We start from the raw sequence: 27,471 nt of genomic DNA on the forward strand, positions 1-27,471 counted from the left end.
TGAAGGAGAATGACTTTTCTGTCTCAATCTTAAAAAACCCTGATGATACTGCCTGAGAGAAATACTCTCTCCTTTCTTTGTGTTCAACAAGTATGGACTTCTTTACACAAAAAGAATCCTTTTTGCTTTTGTCCCCCCATTTCACTGGAAGTCTATCCACTGGGCACCACTGTTGGTCGGCTTCCTTTCGTAGATTCCTTTATGTTCCACATTTTAAAAAGACAGTAATAGCAACAAAGTGAAATATGGATTTTAGCTAGGAAAAGCGGGGAACTGAAACTTTTTTCCTGCAATCATACTTCCCAGCTTCTTCAGCAAGGTCTGCTTGACTGGGAACATGGCTTCTGAGAACTTTACATTTCTAAACTGCTGCTAAATTGCTCCGTGCATTTATTCCTCAAACTCTCAGGGAAGATAGACTGGCTTTCAGTCTCATACCAACCGTTCTCAAGTTAATGGACCAAAAGTCATTTCCACTTGAAATACAATCCCTCTAAATGAATCATCCAACCTGGTTTTTATCTCCATTTTTTCAGAATAACTCTGAGATGATGATCCTCTGGCCATATCTTAAAAATTTCTCCTATTTTTTTTAATTTTCTTCCATTTTTTCTTTCATTTTCTATCTAAACACTGCCTTCTCTAAGAGGAATGACATTTTTGCGGGTTATCATGATATATTTTTAGCCCATTTGCCTTGACCCATAGCTCGCAACAGTTAAAGAACACTAACATATAATTGTAGAGTTTTGCCCAAGGCCATTGGCTTTGCATGTTGACAGGTGGGCAGAAGGAAGGTTGGGCATGAGAGAGACATGCTGTCCTTCTGGTGAGATCATCAATCCCATTCTTGTAACCTTCAGATCATTGCATTTGTTCAGAATCATCGGCAGAGGGAAACACCTCAAAGTTGGGAGGTCGTTGAAGAGTCAGAAACAAATGAGTCCTGGGTAATTTTTCAAAATAGGCCTTTTGTCAATTGTTAGTCAACTGTTTGTTTAATATTGTGCTTTGTTATAAGGATAGGCACTGTGGTCTCAGCGTTCTTAAGCTTTTACATTTCCATTATTTAGTTTTACCTCTACATTAGTAGAATAGATGTAGAGTAGAGTAGATGCCACCTCCAGGAACTCTACTACCAGCAGTATCTTAGATTAGAAGCTCCCTCTTTAGGACTATAATTTCTGTAACCTCCACTTCTCCCACCCCTTGTTCTTTCTGAGCCTACTTGATCTTTGATACTTACTATAATACTTTCTATTCTTTTATCATAAACAGTTTTCTGATTTCATTTTCCTCTGGTTTCATCCTAAGCCCCATAATAAGTCACTGCAAGACTACCTTCTAGAATTTCTATGCCCTCAAGTTTTCTCCATACTTAGAGAGTCAGTCATCCACCTTGAGCCACATCCACTGTCTACTTTCTTCACTTTGATCCCCAGGCTGCCCAACCCTGCTGAAAACAAAACAAAAACAAAGAAACAAACAAAAACAAAAACAAAAAACTGGATACGATCTCAGTCTGGTCTTCAAATCCATGCTTCTCTTCCTTGACTTCTTTAGACATCAACACAATTGATGCCTCCTCTTGACCTGGGACACCCCTCCTCCTCAGTGCTTTCTTCTACCTCCCCCTGCTCTGTGTGTCTTTTACAGGCTCATCTTTCTCTTAGGCTGTCTTCCCCCAAGATGCCATCTCTCCTCTCCCTCTGTGCACTCAGGCAGGCTCCCTTGTCAACCCCCAAAGCTGCTTCTCCAGACCCCAGTGTTTCTCTGAGCTCCAGGTCCACAATTCGCTAAGGTCCATGTGGATGTCCCTCACCATTTCAAACTTCCCTTCCACAGAGAGTCCCTGGTTTTCACTACCATAGCATATTAAAATACCATGCATTTCCCTTCATACCCTAATTACAACTTTGTTTCTTTTTTTTATTTTGTGTTTTAAAAAGTATCTTCTGCCCGCCTATGTTGTAAGCTCCTTTTGAGAAAGACACATTGCTGTCCTGGTCATTACTATATTCTTATCAACGAGTAGGGGCTGTGGTCGGGGCTTGTGTTAGTCCATTTTGTGCTGCTATAAAGGAATACCTGACACCAGGTAATTTATAAAGAAAAGAGGTTTTATTTGGCTCAGGGTTTTGCAAGCTGTGCAAGAAGCGTGGCGCCAGCATCTACTTCTGGTGAGGCCTGAGGAAGCTTTTACTCATGGTGGAAGGCAAAGAGACAGCAGGCGTTTCACATGGCAAAGGAGAGAGCAAGAGAGACGCCAGGCTCCTTAAACAACCTGCTCTCCCATGAACTGAAAGAGGAAGAACTCACTCATTATGGAAAGATGGCACCAAACCAGTTGTGAGGGATCCACCCCGAACACCTCCCACCAGGCCCCACCTCCAGCACTGCCATCAAATTTCAATGTGAGATTTGGAGGGGACACACATCTACACTTTATCAGTGCTCAATAAACTCACTGAATGTAGAACAGTGATAGAAGGTGGGGGCGGGGGGGCAAGTTAGGCAAATAAATAAATTTGTAAATTTATTTATTTACAAAATAAATAAATAAATACAGTCGTAATCATTGGTTACATTTTGTTCACAGCTGCTTTTGCATGAAAACATCAGAGCGAGACTCCATCTCAAAACAAACAAACAAAAACAAACAAACAAAAAAAAACACACATCAGACTTGAGTAGATGCCACAGAGACTGTAATGGCCCCACAAAGCCTAAAATAGTTGTCCTGTGGTCTTTTACAGAAAAAGTCTGATATAAAGGACAGTCGCACAGCACAGAGAAAAAGCATATAACCCAAAGGAGGGAAGAGTAGAGCATAGTGGAACTGCAAAGAAGTTTCCCTGGACCCAGTCTGTGCCATGAAGGATGAGAAGGACACATCCAAGGGCAGGATGTGGGTGAGGTGGGGTGGGCAGTGGTGATCCAAGCAGACAGCACGGGCAGGTGTTCTGAAAAACTTGCCTTTGTTCACAAGTATCCTGCAGTATAAACTGCAAGGTGGGAAGTAAGAAATGGACTCTTGAAGAGATTGGACAAGGGCCAGAAACCCAAGGGCATTGCTAAGGAGTTTGTGCCTTAGCCCATCCAGGGCCCTAGCAGCTTTCACCGATGCTTCTGAGTTCCTAGAGGCTCCAGCCTCAGGCTACCTTCCCATATTCTCTGCAAATAATATCACATTTGTTTACTAAAGAATTAACCTCTCAGAATTTCTGCATTCACATTTATTTCTTCTCATATCCTTGAGTTAGAAAAAGGTATTTCTGTCCTGTGATGATATTGATTCTGCATTCATCTGTTTTCATTACTCTCTCCTTCCCTCCCTCCCTCAGTCCCTCCCTTAGTCTGTCTCATTCTACCATCTATTCCTTTAGACCTTCTGACATTTAACATCTTGGTTGCTCCTGTCCAGCCACACCTCTGACCGTTCAACCATTTGTCCTCTTGATTGGGCCATTTCACCTCGTCCTCTCATGCTGGAGATGCTGTCGCTCCCAAATTGCCTCCCTCTGACAGTTTCTCACCCCTTCCTCCTTTGCTCTCTCCCTCTCTCTTTCAATGTTTCTCTCCCTCAATCTCTCTTTCTCTTTCCCCTTCTCTCAATCTTTCTCTTCCTCAGTCTCTCTCCCATTCTCTTTCTCTTAATCTCTCTTCCTCTCTCTCTTACCCTCTCTTTCTCTCAATCTCTCCCTCTTTCTCTCTCTCAATCTGTTTCTCTCATCTCTCTTTCTCTCTCCTTCTTTCTCTCTGTCTCTGTCTCTCTCTTTCTTCCCTAGTGAACTCACTCGCTTTTCCAGTTTCAATGATTTCTATTCAGATATCTCCAAAATCTGTATTTCTGGATATTTTATGCTTTCATGGGGGCAGTGTAAATTGGTATAACCTTTTTGGAAGGCGTTTTGGCAATACTTAGTAAATGGTTAAATGTTTATACCCCTTGATTCTGCTATTGTATGTGTAAGGATTTTTTTTCTGCATACTTTTGTAAGTGTAGAAAATATATGTATAGGAATAATTGCACATTGTTTGTTGTAGCTGAAAATTAGAAATAATATAAATGCCTATAATAAGAGTCCTTAAATACATGTGAACACAGTGAAATACCAGGCACCCATTTAAAGGATGAGGTATATTTTAACAAATTTATTTGAAAAGATGCCCACTCTTAGTAAGTGGGGAAAAAAAAAACTCATCAAATTGATATATTTAGCACTGTCCCTCTCTCAAGTTTCAGACCCACGTTATCAATTTTCTGTTGTCTTGACTTAGTCTCGTGAAATTTTAGCTCAATCATTTTTAAGGGAAGTTGTTTTCTTCTACTAGCAAATGACAAATCTCTGAATTTCCCTCTTTCTGCTAATTTCTCGCTTTCTTTTATCATCTTTTCATCCATCCTAACATACAGTTCCAGAGGAGTCTTTAAATCCTTCCTCATTGCCAACACCCAGGATCATTCACCAAAATCTGTTGATTTTTCCTTCAGATCAACAAAGGATTTTCAGAACAGCCCTGATTTCTCTTTATCACCACGGTGCTGTCTCATGTCTTCTCTCCCCTTCCTCCTACCTGCCATCTCTTCCAGACTCTTCTCTCTCCCCCACTCTCCTTTGTGCACTGATGCCAAATTAGTCACAACAAAAGTGTTTACATGATCGTTTCACCCACTGGTAAGCTCTTAATGGTCTTCCCTTACACATTATCTCCCGTTTCATCTCAGGAGCCTTTTATTAACCACTCTTCACAGTCTGACTCAGCCCTCTTTGCCAGTTTCTGTCTTTACAAATAGCGAACTCTACCAACTAGATCACTCAAGATTCCCTGAACAGGCCTTCTCTTCTCCCACCTCTTGGCCTTTCTGATACCATTTAATCTTTCTGGAAATTCCTCAAATTTCTTTCCTTCTCACTCAGTCAACGTTTTGAGACCCACATTAAATGCTACATACTATTTGTTCCTTTACTAATCATGCCAGTTGGAAATGATTCAAATCTGTAAAGCAGGGTGCTATAGAATTACATTTCTTATAGCCCTTTGGTCATTTGGGAGCAATGTCTAACATAATGTCCTCCAAGTTCATCCATGTTGTTGCAAATGACAGGATTTCCTTCTTGTTAAAGGGTGAATAGCATTCCGTTGTACATATATTCCACATTTTCTTTTTTCTATTCATCTGTTGATGGTCACCCAGGTTGATTCCATATCTTGGCTATTGTGAATAATGCTACAATGAACTTGGGAGTGCAGATATCTCTTCAACATGTTGATTTCATCTTCTTTGGATATATACACAGTAGTGGGATTATTGGATCAAATGATAATTATATTTCTAATTTTGGGCGGGGTCCTCTGTAGTACTTCCATAATGGTTTTAGTAATTTACATATTCAACAACAATGTGCCAGGGTTTGCTTTTCCTCATGTCCTCGCCAACGAGCCTGATATTCTTATTTGCCTCTTAGTGCTTCGGCTTTTCCCTCATGACTTAATGGTGACTCGCTTGAGACTACTTGAAATAATTAGTTGGGATGGTGAGGACATACCCTTCTGCTGTCACCCTTTGCCACAAGATGGAGTCACTTAGTAAACAAAGAAGTTTTACTTGGTCTTCCATGCTCAAGACCCTTTTACATTTCATCTCTTAATATTTCATGGCCAAAAACTGTTGGTTCTTCCAATCTTATAAGGCCATTTATCTTTGATCTTGCTCCATTCCCTTCCATTTTTGCTTGAGAACCATTCAATTCTTGCCCAATCTCACATCTTTCTTGCAACACCTTACCAATGGCTGCCAGAGTGTCCACTACACACTATTGGTCTCATTCTGACCACCTCCCCAGGCATGTAGTCTACCTGCCAAGTTCTTTCAGAGCAGATAGTTTGCAATGTTGTAACAGGGCTCCCTAGCTTGCTATGTTTTCTTCCTACCTGGTATTAGGAATAAACATTTTTCATGGCAGTATTCACTTCCAGTACCAATTTCTTTTTTAATTTACATGGGCTAACTGCTATATCAAACAACCATCAAATCCCAATGGCTTAATTGCAACTGACAGTACAATGTGGTGTTTCTGTCTATATACTCATTCAGACACACAGAGTTTAAGTAATTGGTTCAAGGTCACAAAGTTAGTAAATAGCGGCATCAAGGTTTGAACCCAGGCAGCTGGACTCAAGAGTCTAAACAACTTTCATTTTAAATTTTGCATCTTTCAAGATATATCACTTACAGTTTCCATCTTCATCACTTTCTTCCATACTTCAGAGCTGCATATGTAAACCTCTTGATCATATAAATATTTATGGATTCTCAGCATTTTGAGCACATGCTGAGAGATTTTGTAGTGTTGAAGACAAAGAAGCTCTTTAAATACATCCAATCTTGCCACTATTGATTTTGAATAGCATCTTAATTTGTTACCTTTTAAAAACCATATTGTACTTTTTTTCAGGACAGCTAAATTAAATGTCTTATGTTGATCCCCTGGGTTTTCTCAGTTTCCATTTATCAGTTTCCTTTTATATGAAGAGATGCTAATGGGTAACCTTACATTTTGTAAGGCATATTTTTGAAGATATACAAGTGAGAGTTTGGTCTGCACACCCTCATTAGAGCTCTTTATTTTCCATGTGGAGGAAGAGATGCCTTAGAGCTTCTGAAAAAACAGGCTTTTATTTTTATAGAGAAGAAACTTCCAGAACATGCCACGAGCAAATGCTCTGTCAAGTCTAGTTCTTTCCCCCATTACTTAAGTGCAAATGGACCACATTTGAAGAGGATAAGTAGCAGAACAACGCTCCCCACAAGGGGATTTTGAGGTGCTCTGAAAACCAGACTGACATAATCCGTAGAGAAGTTCATCACCGCAGGCTGTCACGTCTCACAGCGGGAGTCATAGGCTGGTCTGCTTGATAAACTACTCCTGATCTATAACTGGAGCTGTGTGCTTCCTTTAAAAATAAATCTTGTTTTTCCATACCCCACGTGCTTCTCAGCCTCAGGAGCACTTCATGGATTTAGACTAATTTTGTCTTTTACAGTCATGTTACCTCCAGATTTGTAGTAATCACCCCATTTCTGATGCCAGCGATCCATCCATACCCACTGAAACTGAGCTCTAGTCTGACTTGCTCCTTGAAGTTAGTATAGAGTATTTTGGCTAGACTTTGAAAATGAAGCCCTGACCACAATGCATAATGACCTCAGTAGACACTGAAGAGTTTCTTTGCATCAGGCAGGTGACAAGTATCTATCTCATTTTCAAAGTCCACATAGATTTGTGCCAGATTGTAGGTTGACAAATCACTTTTTCACTAGCTCACGTGGCAAGCCTTTTCACCTTGTAAAAATACTAGTGAGAGACCCATAGTTACCACATAATTGGCCAGTCATTGAGACTCAGGCAACATTTGGATAATTTAACAAAACTATCATCAGAGTCATCAAAGTACATAATTTTTACTTATTATACAAATAGTGGATTCGCTAAAGTGCTTAGACCAACTAAGTTGCTCCCATTGAAAAACAGAGTGATTTTATTCATAAGAGTATATCAAGATAAACTTCTTGTAGCCTCTAAACAGCACTGCTTAGAAAAGTGCAGCTTCATTGCTTTGAATATCCTCCCAGAAGTCCTCGCAGTTCAGATGCACACCACCAAAACATGAAACACATGTGTTTGCATGGAAGGTAGGCTCTGGGGTCTTCCTATCATAATATGTCTATGATTAATAGTCAACATATGCCCTCTCCACATCCCCTAAAGGAACATACACACACACACACACACACACACACACACACACACACACGTGTGTGAGAACTGAATTGAGAGTTTGGGGTATACACCATCCCTGAGGGTACAGTCTACAGCTCCTAATGCGTGCCGTAGAGCAAGCGTTATATTGTTGACAAGTAATAATTGCTGGTTAGGAATAACAGGGTATCCAACGAGAAGAGGCTCAGAAAAATACACTCTTGCTGGAAGAGTCAAGAACGAGCTCTTCATGGGAAACTATGGGAGACGATTGAAAAAGGACAAGAAGAAAGGAGAATTGTTAAGTCTCCACTTTCTCAGTTTCTGAACTGAACTTTTGCTCACAGCAGGTGAATACAGGCTCCCTCCCACACTGAGACTTCCTCCCCTGCCGGTGTGCAGTCTGTTAAGTAAACAGAGACTTTATACTGAGAAAGGAACATTTCTCTATTTTGGCTATGAGTTGTTATTTTTAAAGCTTCATCCTCCAAACATTTTCCCCTATCCTTGTTTATTTTTTCACTAGAAAGAAGATGAACTACTTTAAAAAAAATTCAACTCCATGACAAGAAGAACCCACTTGTAGTATGTTCTCCCCACTCAATGCCAGTGGAGCCTTTGGTGTGAGCACTCTGTCGGCCCCACGTTGGGCAGCATACCTCTCGAAGTTCCTGCTCTGCTTCTATGGAGCTTCCATGCATCCAGATTTTCATAGTCAAAGCAAAATGCACATGGCAGTTTTTTCTGACTCCTTCAAGTTAAAAGGCCAGCCTCTCCCTTGACATATCCATGTATTTATCAGTATATCTATAGGTAATACTTAAAGGTGGTCCTTACTGTGTGCCACACTCCATTCCATGAACTTTACATAAAAAACCTCATTTCACTTTATTTGGGAACAGGATGACAATTGCTTCAATATTGAGATGGGTTGAATCTGGGGAGACTGATGTTAGATGCAAAAAGCTCTCTTTCTAGACCTTTTCCTGTGTCTTGCACCTGGCTTTCTCCTTGTCTGTCTTGTTCCCATTCTAGATCTCTTTATTGACAGTGCCCATGGCTTTCTTCTCGGTACTCTAATGTTGAGCATAAGGACTAGTATGTAATAGGCTCTCAGTAAATCTTGTTGAATGAATTAAAGTAGAGCAAGAATTAAAGACAGAGAAGATCTTCTTGTTGGAATTCTTTCTTTGGGTTGGTAAGCAATGTGATTTGACGTAACAATCTCGAGTCCTAATCCCCTCATTTGGAAAATGGAAATAATAATGCTAATCTTAGAGGTCACTCGTAAGAAGTATATGAATATATCAGAAGTAATCAACATTTTTTAAGTCAAAGAAAAGAACATCTGTGGAAAAGATGGAAAACTAATGAGCTACTTGAAAAAATATTAATTGGATCTTTTTCTCATACCTTACACCAAAATAAATCCCCCAAAATGGTTGCGCAACATTGTGAATATACTGAAATCCATTGATTCACACTCTTTAAATGGGCAAATGATATGTTATGTGGTTATCTTTCAATAAAATTGTTATACAAATGAATAAACCCCAGAAGATCAAAAATTTAAACATGAAAACATGGAAGTATACTAGAAGGAAATATAAGATAATTTTTATATGTTATGTTATATATATTTATATGTAAATTTTTTATTTGTCTTTGCTTTTAAAAGCAAGATGTAATGTTCTAGAGCCATAAATGAAACATTCGGTAAATTTAATTCTCTATTAAATGTTTTGCAGAAGAAAATACCAGAAAAAAAAAACAGAAGAAAAAACAAAACAAAAAAAACCCTAAGAAAAACAATTAAAAATACATATGACAAATGGCCTATTACTATAGTATTTAAAGAACTCTTAAAAATCTATGTGACAATGACATATAACAGAAAAATATGTGCAAAGGACAAGAGCAGGCAGTTTAGAGAAAGCCTATACGAATATATTCTCTTATCAACAGTCTATTGTATAAGCTATTTGAAAGCAATGTTTGAACTATCAAAATTTAAAATTCATAAGCCCTTTTATCTAGCAATTCTATTTCTAAGAATTTATTCTATAGCTATCTGTACACGTATCCAAAGACATAAACACAAGGATAGTCATTGAATGAAATGTTTTTAACGACAAAATACTTGAAAAGAAAGAAATGTCACCCAAGAAAGAAGTGATTAAGGAAAGTTTAGCATTCTGTTCAGTGAAAACATACTGAGCTGTCAAAAAAAGTTGATGGAGAACTCCAAGATCTATTAACTAGAAACAAAACAAGGTGCTAAACAATGTGTTTAGTTTTAATTTATTTATTTTAATTGTTTATATATTTCACAAATCTATATCTGTGCATGCATAAAATATTTTAACTTCTTTCTAACCCCCTCAAACACATCATGCCAAAATTCAACCTGTGATTAAAAAAAAAAAAAAAATGAATGAATTCCTTTCGTGTGTAGTATCTCATTCAAATTCTTCAACAACCCTATGGAAAAGATATAGACACATGTTTTTAAGTACTGCATGTTATGAACCTTTGGTTTGCTTATTTAATAGTTGCAACTACTAATGTTAAATTCTTGATGCCAAGGTTAAAAGCCTGGACTTCTAAAAATGTCATGATCTGACATTTTTCTGTTTTCCCAGATTAATCTGCCACCTCCTGACTTCCAACACACTGCTCTATGTTCTTTCATGCTCCTCCTCACATGTTTAGGACCCTCTTCCAAGGAGGCATTCGCACCTCTGCTTGATGAAACCCTACATTATCTTAAAGCGTCCACTTGAATGCCACCTATTAGGCGAATCCTTACATACCATCCCCTGCAACACCAAGGGACTCAGCCCAACCATAGCCCATAGTTATTGTAGTTGTTCTTGTACTTCAAAAGTACCACGAAACACATCTATCAGGACTTGTTATATTAGTTGAAGGCCATGAGCATCTTGAGCCGAGGCCATGTTTTTATTCCCAGAACTACCGCATTGTCTAGAATATAGTAGCAGATCAATATATGTGTATTAGATAAATCATTTATCCAAATCTTCATCATTTTCAATTACCCATAGGTTGAAGAATTCCATATTTAACATGGCAGACTTGAGGACTGAACTATCTACCTCTTCTAAGAAGTTGAAATGAGAATGTTTTATTGATGGGAAATTATATTTTTGTTTTGCCTTCTGGAATTCAAATGAATGTTCATACTCCATGAAGACAATGGCTGATAGTTTTTTGTTAAAGATTTAGAACCAGTGGATTTTTATGAATGTGAACCCTTTCATGTCTTGTGGAAGATTTTCTATTTTTTAATCTTTTTATTTGTTTTTGCTATGTTTTCACAGGAACCAGGGAAAATGTGTAGAGGGCATGGTGGAGATCTTCGACATGTTACTGGCCACATCATCTCGGTTCCGCATGATGAATCTGCAGGGAGAGGAGTTTGTGTGCCTCAAATCTATTATTTTGCTTAATTCTGGTGAGTTGATAACATGAGAGAACTCAATGCTGGATTAAACATTTATTTGTATTTTTCAACCAGATACAATCTACCCACTCCAAAGGCATAATGTCATAAATAGAAAGAAACTACTGACACACATTTAAAATAACTTACCAACATTGCAGATTCCTTATAGAGGTAGAACCATGCTAGCCGAATAGATGCATGAAAAATTGTAATTTGGCATTAAATCAAATGGCCTTTGAGCTGAAATTTTTGTATGCTTTCACAGATATGAGGATGTTTTTGTTCAAATGGTACATGTATATAGACATATGTTAGTTGATAGTTATATTATGTCTGAAAATAAGTAGACCAAGTAACTCTGCTAAGAAATTGTGACCAATTCCAGGCTCCAGATAGTAAAGAAAGAGGGTTATTTGAGACAGACCATGTTTCTGGTCGAAACTGATTAGCTAAAAATATAGTTGGCTTAGAGATAGAAAAACCTGTTTCTAAAACAGAAGAATGTGGAATGCAATAAATTGTCCAGCTGACAGAGCATTTTCCATTTGCTCTATGAAGTCTAATTCTACTGCCCCTTCGTATTTATTTACTTGAGAAAGCTTAGCTAAGAGCAACATCTGGTTTTTTTTGTTTGTTTGTTTTGTTTTTTAATGTAGTGAGGTTGGCTGTTGTATAAAGAAAGAGTCACTCTATGTCACCCAGATGGAAACTATGGTTCAGCCTGATTTAGTGCACTGACTCCTCCCAGCCTCTTGGTATTTGGATCTAAGCTCTAGCTCTACAGCCTCTGGGACCTAAAGCTCACATTGGGTATCAGCTGTACAGCAGCTCCCCTTAAGCTCCACCTTTCCCCCTGGCTCTAACTCCACTTTGTGCCTCATTCCTCATTCTCACATAGAAATCACAGCCATTTTGAAGCCCTGGGCCTGACTTAGTTTCTTATGCCATTAGACATAGTCTCAAATTCTTCAATAGCTCAACTGCAGCTTGTATTGATCACATATATAGAGAATCAGCACTTCCTTGTCTTTGCACGTGTTTTTGTCTCTTTCTGATGAGTGCCAATCCCTTCCCACTTGCCCTAACAATTTTTCATTTTTCTTCCCCACCACTGCTAGGAATGGTGCTGCTTAATGGAATCAGCCCTTCCTTCTCTTTTCTGATGTTTTTGTCTCTTTCTGATGAGTGCTGATCCCTTCCCACCTCCCATGACAATTTTCCACTTCTCTTCCCCACCACCACTAGTAACCTGTGTTGCTTAATGGTTATCACAGTAATCATTCTCACTTATCAACTGATAAATGGAAATCTGTACTATTACACTAGGCAAGGACTGAATTACAGAATGAAGTCCCATGATAAATGATGTGATCCACACTAAGGAAGTGATTACCACTCCATTCAAGTTTCTGGTTCCACTCAAGTGCATTGTGCTTTTCATTTCGGTCATTTGTCCTGTACATTGTAGGGTCCAGATCCCACAATGGCTCTTTATTGGATGAGAGTTCTGGGAGCAGTGCCACTCGGCTACATGGTGCCAGGTCCTGAACCTGTGCCTTCTTCGGTGGAGGGCTGGCGCGTGCTGACAGCTTTCATGTGGGCAATCTGGGAACTTCAGGGAAGGCAGGCCTATTAAGTGTTAAGACTCCCCACCCCGCACTTTTACTAAGAAAAAGTACCCCAGACAGGAAGTAAAATTAGCCAGAGTTGTATGATCCAGATAGTGGATGCTCTGATCTCGATAATAAAAAATATTTCCTCCACATCCATATAGACTTTTCCTGCATTATTGTTTTGTTTCTGCTCCTATGACAGAGTGAATTTTTTTAACTATTATACAAAAAAAATCAGGATTTTGGCCATCAAAACATTGGATTCATAGACCCAGGGTTTTTACAACCCAGGGGGAAAAACTTTCAGCCCTCACAAGAAAGTATTTTATTAAAGACTGGCACCCAAACCTCAAGACTGTATTTCCCACTGCAGGATTTGGCCCCTGTCTGCCTCCTTCTCAGACTAGTTAAAGTTTCATACTCCGTCCTTGTTCCTTCACTTATTTCTTAGGATCTTCTGTGCACTTCTTTGCTCTTGAAGGGCAGAAACGCTGTTGCAGAAATACAAGGCACTGTATGCTGACATAGTTTACAGTTGTCTTTTTCATGAGATAACACAGCGGCTGGCAGCTCCTCTTTTCTATCAAGGACGGTACTGCTGGCTCAGGAGAGCCGTAAGCAAACAGAAGCTGTTTCTCAACCCTGTACAAAGCGAAACCACTCTCTTCCCTATAAAAGTGAGCTGTGCCGCAGAAAAGTGGATCTGCTGCTGAGCAGGGCTCCTTGTGTCTCCTATTGTTCCTGAAAAACAGCATCAAAGAGGGCAAGACTCTGACACACAATGCTGTAGCATTAGGAGCCTTTTTCAAATAAAAAAAGCAACGGGTCATATGAAGCATGTGGTCATACCACAATCAACAATTTTTCCCCACAACTGGAGATAAGTATTTTTCTAAAAGTCCAACCAATTCATGGCTCTGATATGGGGCAGCTTTACCTATCATGAGACCAATTACCAAGTGGCTCTGACTCCAGGAATCTCTGACAGAAGCCAAGCTGGAAACAGTTCAGGAAACCTGAGCTAGAAGATGCCTTTCTGACGCCTGGGAAACAAAACCTCAGTGTATGGAGGAACCCAAGGTTTTGTGTTGAGCCCCAGTCGCCAAGGTCTGAGTAGGCTGGGTTTATATTGGCCCCGATTTTGTGGCCGAGGCACAAGGGGAATTGAAAGGTTGTTGTGAGGACCTGCTCGGAATGTCTTTCTGGAAGTTTGGAGAGGGTCTCTCCAATGCCAAAATTTCCATGGGAAGCCATCTTCACAGCTGCTTGGGAGTGGGAGATATTCGTCATCATTTCTGCCCCATTTAGAATAATTTATTACTTTGCTTGCAAAAACCCAGAATCATCCATAGGACACACATTGTTTATTTTTCCACTCCACACCAAAGGACAGAGGCATTCCTGGTTAATCCAAAGATGCCAACTTCAAGACATTCTGAGAACTAGCTGGGCAGAGCTCAAGTGTAGGGCAAATCGGAACAGAAGCGATGGGCTCAAGGCAAAAGCCCACGAAGCAGCAGCTGTAGAGAAAGGATGGGAGCTGGAGCTGCAAAGCGGGCCATGGTACAGGGTCTGGGCCTCCCCACGGTATCTCTTGTACCCAGTGGGAATTCAGTTTTCCTGTATATCATTCAAATGTTTCTCATTTTTCTAGGCCCAGCTCACTACTCCAGTCCATAATAAATTTCCTCTCTAGACTATTTCAATTCTTAGAGTCACTACCCCACAATCTAGCATTTGGTTAGTTGGTTGATTTCATTCATTTATTAAATAATTCAATGTTTATTGAGTTCCTACTATGGACTTTGTGCCACATACACAAAAAAGAATGTTACTGTTGTGTGGAATTTTTTTCTTTGCATTTTTTATGTTAACCTGGATTTTTCTCTCACTCTTTATGCACATATTTCCTAATCTCCCTATAAACTATTTGTATTTTTTTTTGATTCCTCACAGTCTATTTAGCCTGTGGACTGTCAACAGATGTTACATCATTCAGTCATTTAATAGATGCTTATTTGCTAGACATGGCCAGGAGGACCTGGAAAGTCCTCATTTTTCCCATCTGTTCTTACCATTCTGAAATGTATCATGCTCTTGAGTGCTCCACAGATCTAGATGATATCAAATTATTAAATGGAAAAAGCAAGACCCATCTCCTTGGGTTATTGTGGATAAGGGGGAAATTGTGTATGAAGCGTGTGTTGCAGTTCATGGACCACATTAGGCCCTTAGTCAACAACAGCTATCATCATCACCGATGAGAATCTCTGGCTTAAATGGAGTAGGTTCATGCCTTTTTTTCAGTGTAATGAAGTGTTTTAGCTTAAAGGCCTTTAGCAAGGCTTACAATACAAAAATGTGGGGACTCCAGTGCAACACCAACAATAGAGACCACCATAGCTGTTATCCTGAGACTGTTAATTATGCCACGTAATTAGATTTAGAGAAAATTGAGAGCAACATTTATCTTGTGGAAAAGAATTGATTGTGATTGGAACTTACTGTTGAGAGACCTTGATGAAAACTCTCTGGTGAACTGCTGTGGCGTCTCATAGGTAGGCACATCATTCATCAGTGGGCTGTGGTTTTGCTTAACCTCATAACCCCTCAGAACCCACTTCTATCAGAAAACCACCCTTTCAGTGAATGTTCCTCAAGGCTCAGAAAAATTCATATGTCAAAGCTTTCTATGTAAAAATCTATACTCTCTAATAAATATTTGGTTTGGCCTTCACATTCAATTTAATAATGATTTCTACCTCTTTTCCGAACCCCTTTGACCACAGTTCTATATATTTAATTCTGAAGAGCCTCATGCACATCTCGCCCTGGTAACTTTATCTATTTCTCTCCCTGGAGAACCAGCCAGACCGTGATTCCAGCCCTCTGTCCTCTCTTCAACCGCAGTTCCTCTTTTTCTCTCCCGACTCCACAAACCTCCAGTTACCCAGGTGCCCTCTGTGTGCTGCTAGCTTCTGCATCACTGTTAGCAGGGCCACTTGTTCCCCTGGGTATGTCTTATGCTCTTGAAGTGCTATAGCCTTGCTCATCTGTTCATCCAAAACTGATCCTCAGACAACGTTTCTCTTTCAATTGATGGAATAATAAAGGGGAATACGGGTCAAAATTCATAGACATTTAAATACCCCACGTGAAAAGTTAAGGGAAAACAAGATAGGAGAAAGAATTATGGCAACATCTCTAAAATGTGTACTTTAGTGTTTAGCAAAAATGGGACTATGGAATGTCAAACAGGAACATATATGTTAAACATAAACACGAAGCAGTGCCAGCTGCTGTCTGCCATCTAGTCATGCTTTGTTAACGTGGCATGTCTTGCCATGATGGTGCCCTCGTGAAACGAAGGATGCTGAAGCCGATGCCATTCTGTTTGCTTTGATCAGAAGCCACTCTCTGGTCAAGGAAGTATTTGTTTCATAGTTAATTATAACAAGTTCTCATCACAAAGATTATTTTCTCTCTCCAGATCTGGATTATTTGCACTCACTTTATATTATTAGACAATTACTCGGAGCGTTTATGTTTTTAAGTTTAGAAATAACACAATGATTCAGAGAGTCCCTGTATTTAGACGAAAGAATATTTTTTAAACACATTGACTGTAAACATTGAAAATCATTAATTCTCAACAGTCGAAGGTTTCTGACAGGAACAGCCCTTGGAAATTGTAAATGGACACATTGTCAGGTATGCCCATTGTTGTCACATTGGAGATTGGATTCTATTCTCTCTGGAGTCCTTTGTAATGCCAAGCTTCCTCTCCAGGGAGCTTGCTTATTGTCATTATTTTGAGAGAAATGGCACTTCATAGTATTAAGTGGTTCATTGTCTCTTCTCTGGCTGACTGTATTCTGTAGGCAGCCACTCAACTTTGGAGCCTTTCTCTGCTACTAACTTTTGGTGTTGCCTTAAGCAAGCCTCATGTCCCCTGTTAGTTTCCTGACAACATGCTATGGCATGGACTTTGTCATGAGAGAGGACTGAATTCAAGAGAGGCAACTCTGCCACTTCCTTGGCAGAAGGGGGATGACCGATGTCCTTTGATGAGCTGCTTCCCTGAGCCTAATTAAAAAATAGAAATAATGACACTTAACTCACAGAATTGTTGTGACAATTGAAAGAATGACCAGTTAGTAAAGCATCTTGCACTGTGCCTAGCATACAGTAGATGCACATGAGTGTAACTGAGCTTTTTATGTTATGCCCTCCAAATACAAAGCCTTAGTTTTTGTCACTATGAAATAAATTACTCTGCTCTTCTTAGCAGGTAATACATCAAGTCGTGCGTGGAAATTCTGTGGGAGAATTTCACTCCTGCCCTTATGGGTTAAAAGATTGCATTCTTATGATGAAGATGTTCTTGTGAATAGAATCATCTCAGGTCCCAAATGGTGTGGATTTGGTCCTGCATCTTGCTGCAGAGCTCTCTTGGAGCTTCTGAAACCCAGGAAAACCAGCCAAATGCCTGCAGCCTGGGGCAAATGTAGGGAGTTTTAGCGTGAATTCATGGGAGGTGAAAAAAGACAGCAGGTGTTGAAAGACGGGAAATCCTTGCACTGTTCTGGATGTTAGCAGCCATTTTCCATTCACATTCAGAACCTCAGGAGGAGAAGCTGCCTATCATTTTGTGTCCTCAAGAGAACCAACAAAGGGGAATGCCATCTCCCAGATACTCGATTTGATGACCATTTTGTCCTACCTTCTCTAGGGTCCAGACATTATGTAAATTGGCATTAAGTTTGAATAATGTATGGACCCAGTTAAAAGGAAAAAAATGCTTTGGGAGGCTGAGGCAGGTGCATCGCCTGAGGTCAGGAGTTCCAGACCAGCCTGGCCAACATAGTGAAACCCCATCTCTACTGAAAATACAAAAAGTTAGCTGGGCATGGTGGTAGGCACCTGTAATACCAGCTACTCGGGAGGCTAAGGCAGGAAAATCACCTGAACCTGGGAGGCAGAGGTTGCAGTGAGCCAAGATCGTTGCGCTCCAGCCTGGGTGACAAGAGCAAAACTCCATCTCAAAAAAATTTTAAGACAAAAGGAAAAAATGCTCACCTGATTCCCGCAGTGCTGACTTAAAATGTTCTTAGTATGCCAATGTTGCTGAAATATGAATGATTGTATCTTCTACTTAAATTGACAACTGCACCAAATATAAACTGCAAATGTTTATAGCTCTTATGTAAGTATAAAAGCAAAACAACTTCATAAATTAAATATAAACTAAAAGGAAAACTGATACTAACAATGTTTTGTGTAATTAAGTTGCTGTTTGCAACATGCCTGGGGCAGACTCCTGGCCTCTTTGCATCTGACATTGGAGGCTGCACAGCATGTGGCCCCAACTGGGCTCTCGCAGCACTTGCTTGCACTCAGAACGGTGCCAAAACCTTTGCTCGCCCAGTGTGCTGCAACGTCCGTCATTTGGATTTGGCAGCAACACATCATTTATGCATTTTGTTTGCTTCTGTTCTGTATTTATTTGAGATACTTAAAATATAACTGCTAGATTCTAAGGCATTCATAAGCACCTGTGAAAAATGTGTTACTTAGGAAACAGTTCAGGGTTCCATGGATTATCTAGATTGGTGTGTCTTAAGACTGACCACACAATTCAAATGGGGGCATGGGGGAGGGGAACTCTGTGAAAAATCTCTGTATGAGCACCCACACCCAGAGATTCCTATGTAATTATCCCGGAGTGGTGCCTTAATATCAACATTTGTTTAAAACCATCCCCCAAGACTAAAATTTGTGACCAGGATTTAGAACCATTGTCTTAACTGATGCAGAGCACTCTGATATTAATGTCTTCGTGTCTTTTGGAATATCATTAAGACAAAAGCATACAATTTTAAAATTCTTAAAGACAATTTAAAGACCTATGAGAATCCATCTTTAATTCTCAGGAGCGTGTGGAACCTAGTTTGAAAACTACTGGCATAGATAATTGAATTTCCAATAAAATAAAATAAGTCTCTAGTATATTAGAAAAGTACCCATTCTGCAAACTGCAGGGGAGCCACTGATCATGCTTGGAACTGTGCCAGGCAAGCCCGTGTAAAAATGAGTAAGGTCCACTTCCTCCCTGGACTGGATTGGGTAGGAGGCAAAGATAGTTAAACAATTATTTTAATATTATGAGTTCAGGGTTGTAATGAAAGTAAGCATTGAGTGCTGCAGAGACCCAACAAAGGAGTCCTTAGCTAAGGACTGATCCTTTGCTGAGTGACGAGGACATTATCGGACCACAAGGCTTGATGGCATGTTGCACGGTAACAGACCAATACAGCAAACAGCAGGAGTTGCAGCAGAGAAAGAGTTTAATAATTGTGTGGCCGCCAAATAAGGAGTCAAGGAAACCTCAAATCCACCTCTCGAAAAAGCCTGGGACTTGGCTTTTTAAGGCAGTTCTGGCAAGAAGGAGGCTGAGGAGCTGGGGGTAACTGATTGGTTAGGACATAGGGGAGGAGATAATAACGATATAGAAACTCCGTTCTTGCACTGGGTCAGTTCCTTTTGAGGGAGTCCTCACTCTGGCTGGCAGCAGTGAACTCATTGGAATGCAGGATCTGAAAAATATCTCAAAACGGCAAACTTGAGGGTTTTTTGTTTGTTTGTTTGTTTTTTTAAACATCAAAGATGTTATCTATAGAAGTTAGGACTTTGTGATGGGGCTACGTGACTTCGAAGTGGTGAGTGGCTATAAGAAAGTGAGCTATAGCAGCAGTCCTCAACCTTTTTGGTACCAGGGACCAGTTTCATGGAAGAAAATTTTTCCACAGATGGGGTGGGGTGGGGTGGGGGATAGCTTCAGGATGAAACTGATCCACCTCAGATCATCAGGCATCTGGATTCTCATGAGGGGCACACAGCCTAGATCCCTCACATGGGCAGTTCACACTCCTATGAGAATCTAATGCCACCGCTGATCTGACAGATGGCAGAGCTCCGGTAGTGATGCTGACTTGCCCACCACTTACCTCTTGCTGTGCGGCTCAGTTCCTGATGGATCACGGACTGATACCAGTCTGCAACCCAGGGGGTTGAGGACCTCTGGGCTATAGGGCAGGCTGGTTAATGCTTAGTTGTGTTTCTATTCAAAGCTTATGTTTTTGTTTAAAACCTAGTAATTTGGTTTTACTGATTTTATGAAGATGATTTCAAGGATGAGTAGGATTAGCTGGAGTCAGAAGGACACAAGGGAATTTCTGACAACAACGTTAAACTACTAGTGAATGTCTCATCAAGCCACTGGACCTCTAACTACTTCTAAGCAGTACTGTCAACCTTATAGTTATGATGTATGAGATAGTGTTGTGATGTATAAGACAGTGCAAAAACCTAAGTTAATATCATCATTTCTGTTGTACTCTCTATTTCAAAGGAAAAAGTCTTCAGCAGTCTAATATCCTACCAAAATTTTGAAGTCAAGGCCTCCCTGCTCTAATCAAAGAACTAGAGCTGCAATCAGGCCATATATTTGGAAAGGCCATAGATGCTCTCCCTCTGTCCTTGTTCCCAGCATACTGAACTATATAGTCTAAAAGACTTTAAAACTTGAACTAAAGAAAACCTTAAGGAAACAACAAAATTCCACTTATTTCCTGAGCCCAAAAGTAAAATAATTGTTTTTTAATGAATTTTTCTTTCCCCGCAAGATACTATGAATTGTTCAATGGGTATTCAAAGCATACATAATAGAATATGTATGCTTTCATACATAATAGAATATGTATGCTTTCCTGAAAAATTGAAATGGAACATCAAACTGTTCTGTAAAGTTTTGAGTCTAGACCAAAATCACAGCAGTAAGCGAGAATATGTACGTCTGCATCTGCCACTGATGGCCCCATTGCTCCCTCCAACTGCTTCTCTTGGGCTGAAGGATGGAAAAGCAAACTCCCTGCATTGAGTTCCATCTTGCCCTGCATGGCCTGCCCCATGGGGTCATTGAGCTCTCCACCAGCTTCCACCTCTTCCAGCACTTTCTCCCAGAGGGCCCATGGCTGCTTTTGCAGATTGAAATTGATTGAGGTGGATTCAGCTCCATTTCCTCTGAGTTTTTACTTTAGATGTGCTTTTTAGGTTGTGTTTTTCTTCTGGCATATAAGAAAGACAGCAATATTCCATGGAACTGAGTGATGTCTGTGGCTTTGTCAACTGTTGTTTGTTAGCCTGATCACCATTTATTGAGTGTTTACTACTTTCCAGGCATTGTGCTAAGTGGTAGAAATACAAAGTTACCTTTACTTGCTTCATCTGTAAAACAGAGAGAGTAGTAGTTCCTACGGTGTGGTTTATGTGAGGCATAGGGACTGCTCCCTGGAACCTAGGGACAACTCCATAATAGTGACCCTGTGCTCATATCAATAGTAGTAACAATTAGGAAGGCAGCTCCTACCTCAGAGACCTCATCATCTGATGATAAAGGCAGATATAACAAGAAAATTGTTCTTTTTAAATATAAAATTGTGATATAAAAATAGTTTTCACTAAATTGGATTTTTACCAAATTTATAGAAAGAAAATAATAAATTAAGGAAATACAAAACGACCTGACGTTAGCCAACCATGTTGATGTTCTGATTATCTTACTGCGAAAGAGTGTAGGGTTAAGAACGAGGGACTTTGATTCCAAGATCAAATCCCTTTCTGCTGTTTCTTAGCTGTCTGACTTTGGACAAGTTGCTTAAACCCATTGTGCCTCTGTTTGCTTGCCCATGAGATGGAGATTATAATAGTGCCTACCTCATAGGGCTATTTTTAATACAAGTTAGCTCTTAGAACAATACCTACTTAAACTAACGATTTGTATTAGGTACTCTTTTATTTTCCATCCATACTGTGTATGCATATATTCATATTTATATTTATGTATTCTAATTAGGATTATATACCCCTACTTTCTTTTAAAATAAGGTTTTAAATAACTATATAATCAGTCATGAGGATACAACATGATTTATTCAACAAATCTGATGCTGTTAAACACATAAGTGATTTCTCTTTCAGGATTATAAATAACATTTGTTTTGCATTCTTTTCTGCTCACTTTTCATTGCTACTTTGTATATGTTGCTAGAAATTGATTTGCTGGTGAAAAGGGTATAAACATTTTTACTGCTCTTGATACATACTGCCTGCTCTTGATAGATATTGCTTACTGGCCCAGGAAACTTTATCAATTTCTCTTTTACCAAGAGTGTATGAAAGCATTCACATGAGTGTAACCTTATCATGCAATGTGGGCCATGAGACAGAGGAGAGTTACAGAGGGCAGACAGCTTCCCGGCTGCTCAGCCACTGCCCTCTGCTCTAAAAGAGCCACAGTAGGAATTTCTACATAGATCCTATTATAAACATCTCCTTGTGAAACAAATTATCTTCTCTCAGAGAATTTTCTTCATTTTAGTATCTATATAGCTGCTTGCTATGTTCATTTTAAATTTTGTGACTTGCACGGACACAGTGCTGATGAACTGCTTATTTCAGCCAGTCTAAGCTCCCCAAGCATTTGCATTTTATGTCTTATCCTCTGTTTTGGACTCTTTGCCACTGATTTTTTTTAAAGTGATATTTTAAGAAAGAGGAGGGTTGATTTGTTGTGAGTGTATCTCTCTTTAAAAACTTTTCTAGGGAAGGATAACCTCTTCCAAATACTTCTTTTGCTTTCTATGATTGACAGTCCCTGGTCAGTAATGAGCTTGAAAGAAGCTGCTGGACCCGGCACTGAACATGGGGCTGTGCTATCACCTAGCCGTGCCTTTCTCTGGTGATCAAGGAGCTGCTGGTTCAGACAGTGCCCTGTCTAATCCCACTAAGGCCCGAAGGACCAAGTGCAGTCTACTCTCCAGATTCTCTGCAACAGAAAGCAGACACTTGGGCTTCATGGTCCAGGTTGGAACAGGTAGTTAGCTTTGAGGACAGCTATGCATGAATGTCAGGAGGGGACTGGCAGGGGAACATTTATTTATTCTTTAAAATTGGAAGCAACAGTGATGGATGAAACCCAGAATGCGAAATTCACTTTCATCTTGATAAGCAACGCTTCTGTCCTTTCTCCTGGAATAGCAAGTATTAATCATTGAGTTCGATATTGTAGCCTTCACATTCAGTGAAAGCCAAACACTCAGCACCTTCTAGAAAAATCTTAGTGCCATGCTTTCTTAGCATCTTGCAAGTCCTCTGAGGATGATGTGTTGTTCATCTTTGAAGCTGATCTTTTGTACTTGCATGTGTAGCTCAGGCTAGTGATGACACGCTAGAGGTATTTCCAACTAAGAACGTTATTCACAGACGCTTTGGTTACAAATTTGTTAGCTCCACTTCCTGCTAAAACGACCAGCCTTGAAGAGTTTCAGAAATGGGAGCAGCCTTAAGGATGATAGAAATATTATGAAAATAGTAATAAGTCATACCCGTACAGCAAACTCCTTTTTCTTTGGAGTATCTGTTCATCAGCCATATTTTCCCTCTCAACAGTCCGGGTGTTGACGAAGATCGTGAAATAATAGGAATCAAAGGGACTTTGATTTTGTATTTTTAATAGCATTTTCCTCCACCAAATTACGAAAGTAATGCATGACCAAGGCAGAGAACTTGGAAAATACAGAAAAGCCACCAAGCAAAATAATCTCCCAAGAAATCATAATTTCACCACACAAAAGTAACCATTGTCAACATTTTGGTGAAAATCCTTAATTAAAGAGACTCTTAGAAGATGCCAGTTCACTGCCACTTCTTCCTTTCTCCACACCATCCTGCACCCTGTTTTGAAATGCAGAATTGTTTCTAAATCATTCCAGGAAAATTATTAGTTTTCTCAAATATCTCTGGAGGCGAGTCTATTGGCAGTCATTTCTAGTTTCTCACAAACCTTGAAGTTAGGAAATTATTTGTGTAGCTTTTGAGCACTGGGCCAGAAGTGAGGGATATTTGGGTTCTAGTTCCAGCTCTACCACTTATTTACCAACTGGCCGACCTCAGGCAAGTCCAGGCTGGCGGCCCTGCCTCAAGCCCCTCCAGATGTCACCTCTGCAACCCCACTTCCTTCACTTCCTTTTGCCTCAGTTTCCTAATAATTTCCTAGTAATTGTACTGAATCAGTGTTTTTCATTTTTTACATTAAAATTTATTTATTTTTAAATTTTACTTTGTTTTTAAAGACTTTATTTTTTATAACAGATTTAGATTTGCAATGAAACTGAATGGCAAGCACAGAAAGTTCCCATATAGTCCCTGCCCCCACACATACACAGTCTTCCTCACTATCAGCATCCCCAACCGGAGAGGTACATTGGTTACAGCCGATGAACCTACATTGACACATCATTATCACCCAAAGTGCATAGTTTGCACTGGTGTTGGGCATTTTAGGGTTTTTGACACATTTATGCACCATTGTAATATCATACAGAATAATTTCATTGCCCTAAAAATCCTCCGTGCTCCTCCTACTCATTCCTCCCTCCACCCCACTCCTGGCAATACTGATATTTTTACTGTCTCCGTAGTTTTGCCTTCTTCAGAATGCCATATGCTTGGAATCATAAGGTTTGTAGTCTTTTCAGATTGGCTTCTTTCACTTAGTGATATGCATTTAAGGTTCCTCCATGTCTTTTTATGGCTTGATAACTCATTTCTTTTTATCACTGAATACTACTCCATTGTCTGGATTATACACACTTTATTATACACACATTCACCTACTGAAGGATGTGTTGATTGCATTCAAGTTTTGGCAATTATGAATGAAGTTGCTATAAACACCCATGTGCAGGTAATTGTGTAGATATACGTTTTTAATGCTTTTGAATAAACACTCAGGAGCACAATTGCTGGATTGTATAGTATGTTTAGTTTTGTAGGAAACTGCCAAACCATCTTCCCAAGTGGCTGTACCATTTTCCATTTCCACCAACAATGAGTGAGAGTCCCTGTTGCTCCACATCCTCATCAGTGTTTGGTGTTGTCAGTATTCTGGATTTCGGCCATTCTGACAGGTGTATTGTGGTATCTCATTTTGTTTTAATTTGCATTTCTCAGATAATATCACACGGAGCATCTTTCAGTAAGCTTATTTGCCATCTGCATATTTTCTGTGGTGAGGTGTCTGTTAAAGTCTTTGGTCCATTTTTTAATCAGGTTGTTTGTGTTCTTATTGTTGAGTTTTAAAAGCTCTTTGTATATTTTGGATAACAGTCATTTAGCAGGTATGTCTTTTGCAAATATTTTCTCCCAGTCTGTGGCTTGTCTTCTCATTCTCTGGAGATCAGTGGTTTTTACACTTTCTTCTGCTGAAGCCAAATATTATGGAAGAAGCCATGGGGTCACCAGGGGATAGGTGCACAGGGTAGTGAGGGAAAGTTGGAGTGAATGGGCTCTGGTGCCCCCACCCCGCAACATTTCTCTTGCTTTAATCAGAGAAGTTTGACTTCATCCAGATTGCATTTGAGGACTTTACATGAGGTTCACCTTTTTGTTTGTTTTAAATGTGGTTTTTACTCTCAAAATGTTTTAAATACCACTGAACTTGATGATCATCTTAAGGCCCTTTTAAGATTTATGATTCTGGAATTCTGTGGCTCTATTTTTGCAATGTAATATAACCTTCCTCTCCTTAAGAAAAAAATGAGATAAACCTGTTATAAACAATCATGTGACATTTTTTTCAATACAGTTTTCATCCACGTAGTGCTCACTTAGATAGAAACAATACACCTAAAGAATATGCACCATTCACATGCCCACTCATCTCTCAAAAATAGGAACTTTCAACACTAGGTATCTTTTTCACAATAATCAGAGAGAACTCTCAGCCATTTCAATTCTAGCCTAGGAAAAAGAGGGAAAATATATTTGAAGGTTTCTGGTTCATGTGATAAATTTGCAGACCGGAACCAAGATGATATGACCGTCATTTATTAGTGACTAGTGCAAAGCATTGCAGGCTATTAAACAGGCGGTTCAGTTCAGAGTGATATGGACATGCACACATTGGCCAATCATATATGCTCAGATTGTATGTCATTTTTTTCTGCATTTTAGTCTAAGTGTCAGATAGGTGTTTCGTGATGTTTTATAAACACTTCTGTTCATATTAACATTGTTCATTGATTTGGCAAGGAATGAAGGGGTGTCATTTTCATGATTTTATTTGTATATTAACTATTCCACAGCAGATTTGAAATGCCTTACCAAATTTTATGCAGTGTAAAGGGGTAAACCAATATTTGACACAATCATTATAAATTGAGGATAATCTGAAGAAAATAATAAATCCAGGAGTCAGATTAGCACACTGATATGGTTTGGCTCTGTGTCCCCACCCAAATTTCATCTTGAATTGTACTCCCATAATTTCCATGTGTTGTGGGAGGGACCTAGTGGAAGATAATTTGAATCATGGGAGTGGTTTCCTCCAGACTGTTCTCACTGTAGTGAATAAGTCTCATGAGATCTGATGGTTTTATCAGGGGTTTCCGCTTTTATATCTTCCTCATTTTTTCTCTTGCCACCACCATGTAAGAAGTGCCTTTTACCTCCCACTATGATTCGGAGCCCTCCCCAGCCATGGGGAACTGTAAATCCAAGTAAACCTCTTTTTCTTCCCAGTCTCGGATCTGTCTTTATCAGCAGCATGAAAATGGACTAATACAGTAAATTGGTTCCAGGAGTGGGGTGTTGCTGAAAAAAATACCCCAAAATGTGGAAGCAATCTTGGAACTGGATATCAAGGAGAGGTTGGAGCAGTTTGGAGTGCTCAAAAGAGGACAGGAAAATGTGGGAAAGTTTGGAACCTCCTAGAGACTTGTTGAATGACCTTGAGAAGAATGCTGATAATGATATGAACAATAAGGTCCAGGCTGAGGTGGTCTCAGATGGAGATGAAGAAATTGTTGGGAAGTGGAGCAAAGGTGACTCTTGTTATGTCTTAGCAAAGAGACTAATGGCATTTTGCCCCTCCCCTGGAGATTTGTGGAACTTTGAACTTGAGAGAAATGATTTGGGGTATCTGGCAAAAGAAATTTCTAAGCAGCAAAACATTCAAAAGGTGACTTGGGTGTTGTTAAAAGCATTCTGTTTTAAAAGGGAAGCAGCATAAAAGTTCAAAAAATTTGCAGACTGACGATGCAGTAGAAAAGAAAAACCCATTTTTTTGAGGAGAAATTCAAGCTGGCTGCAGAAATTTGCATAAGTAACAAGGAGCCAATGTTAATCCCCAAGACAGTGGGGAAAATGTCTCCAGAGCATGTCATAGGTCTTCATGGACGCCCCTCCCATCACAGACCCAGAAGCCTACGAGGAAAAGAAACAATTTTGTTGGCTGGTCCCAGGGTCCCCATGCTGTGTGCCGCCTAGGAACATGGTGTCCTGCATCTTAGCCACTCCAGCTGTTGCTAAAAGAGGCTAAGGTACAGCTCAGCCTATGGTTTCAGAGGGTGCAAGCCCAAAACCTTGGCAGTTTTCATGTGGTGTTGAGTCTGTGGGTACACAGAGGTCAAGAATTTAGGTTTGGGAACCTCCACTTAGATTTCAGAAGATGTATGGAAATGCCTGGATACCCAGGCAAACATTTGCTGCAGGGATGGGGCCCTCA

At 39.8% G+C, this 27,471-nt stretch overlaps 1 protein-coding gene across 23 annotated transcripts in view; it reads left to right on the forward strand.

Annotated features, from left to right (window-relative positions):
- ESR1 (estrogen receptor 1) overlaps positions 1 to 27,471 on the forward strand; it is a 436,798-nt gene that overhangs the window by 378,254 nt on the left and 31,073 nt on the right. For all 23 annotated transcript variants that reach the window (XM_077999571.1, XM_077999568.1, XM_015137107.3 and 20 more), the window contains one exon: positions 11,108 to 11,241. In XM_077999571.1, coding sequence (XP_077855697.1) covers positions 11,108 to 11,241 — 134 coding nt within the window. The remainder of the gene's footprint in view (positions 1 to 11,107; positions 11,242 to 27,471) is intronic.

This window comes from Macaca mulatta, chromosome 4, assembly GCF_049350105.2.
Source record: "Macaca mulatta isolate MMU2019108-1 chromosome 4, T2T-MMU8v2.0, whole genome shotgun sequence".
Classification (NCBI taxonomy): domain Eukaryota; kingdom Metazoa; phylum Chordata; class Mammalia; order Primates; family Cercopithecidae; genus Macaca; species Macaca mulatta.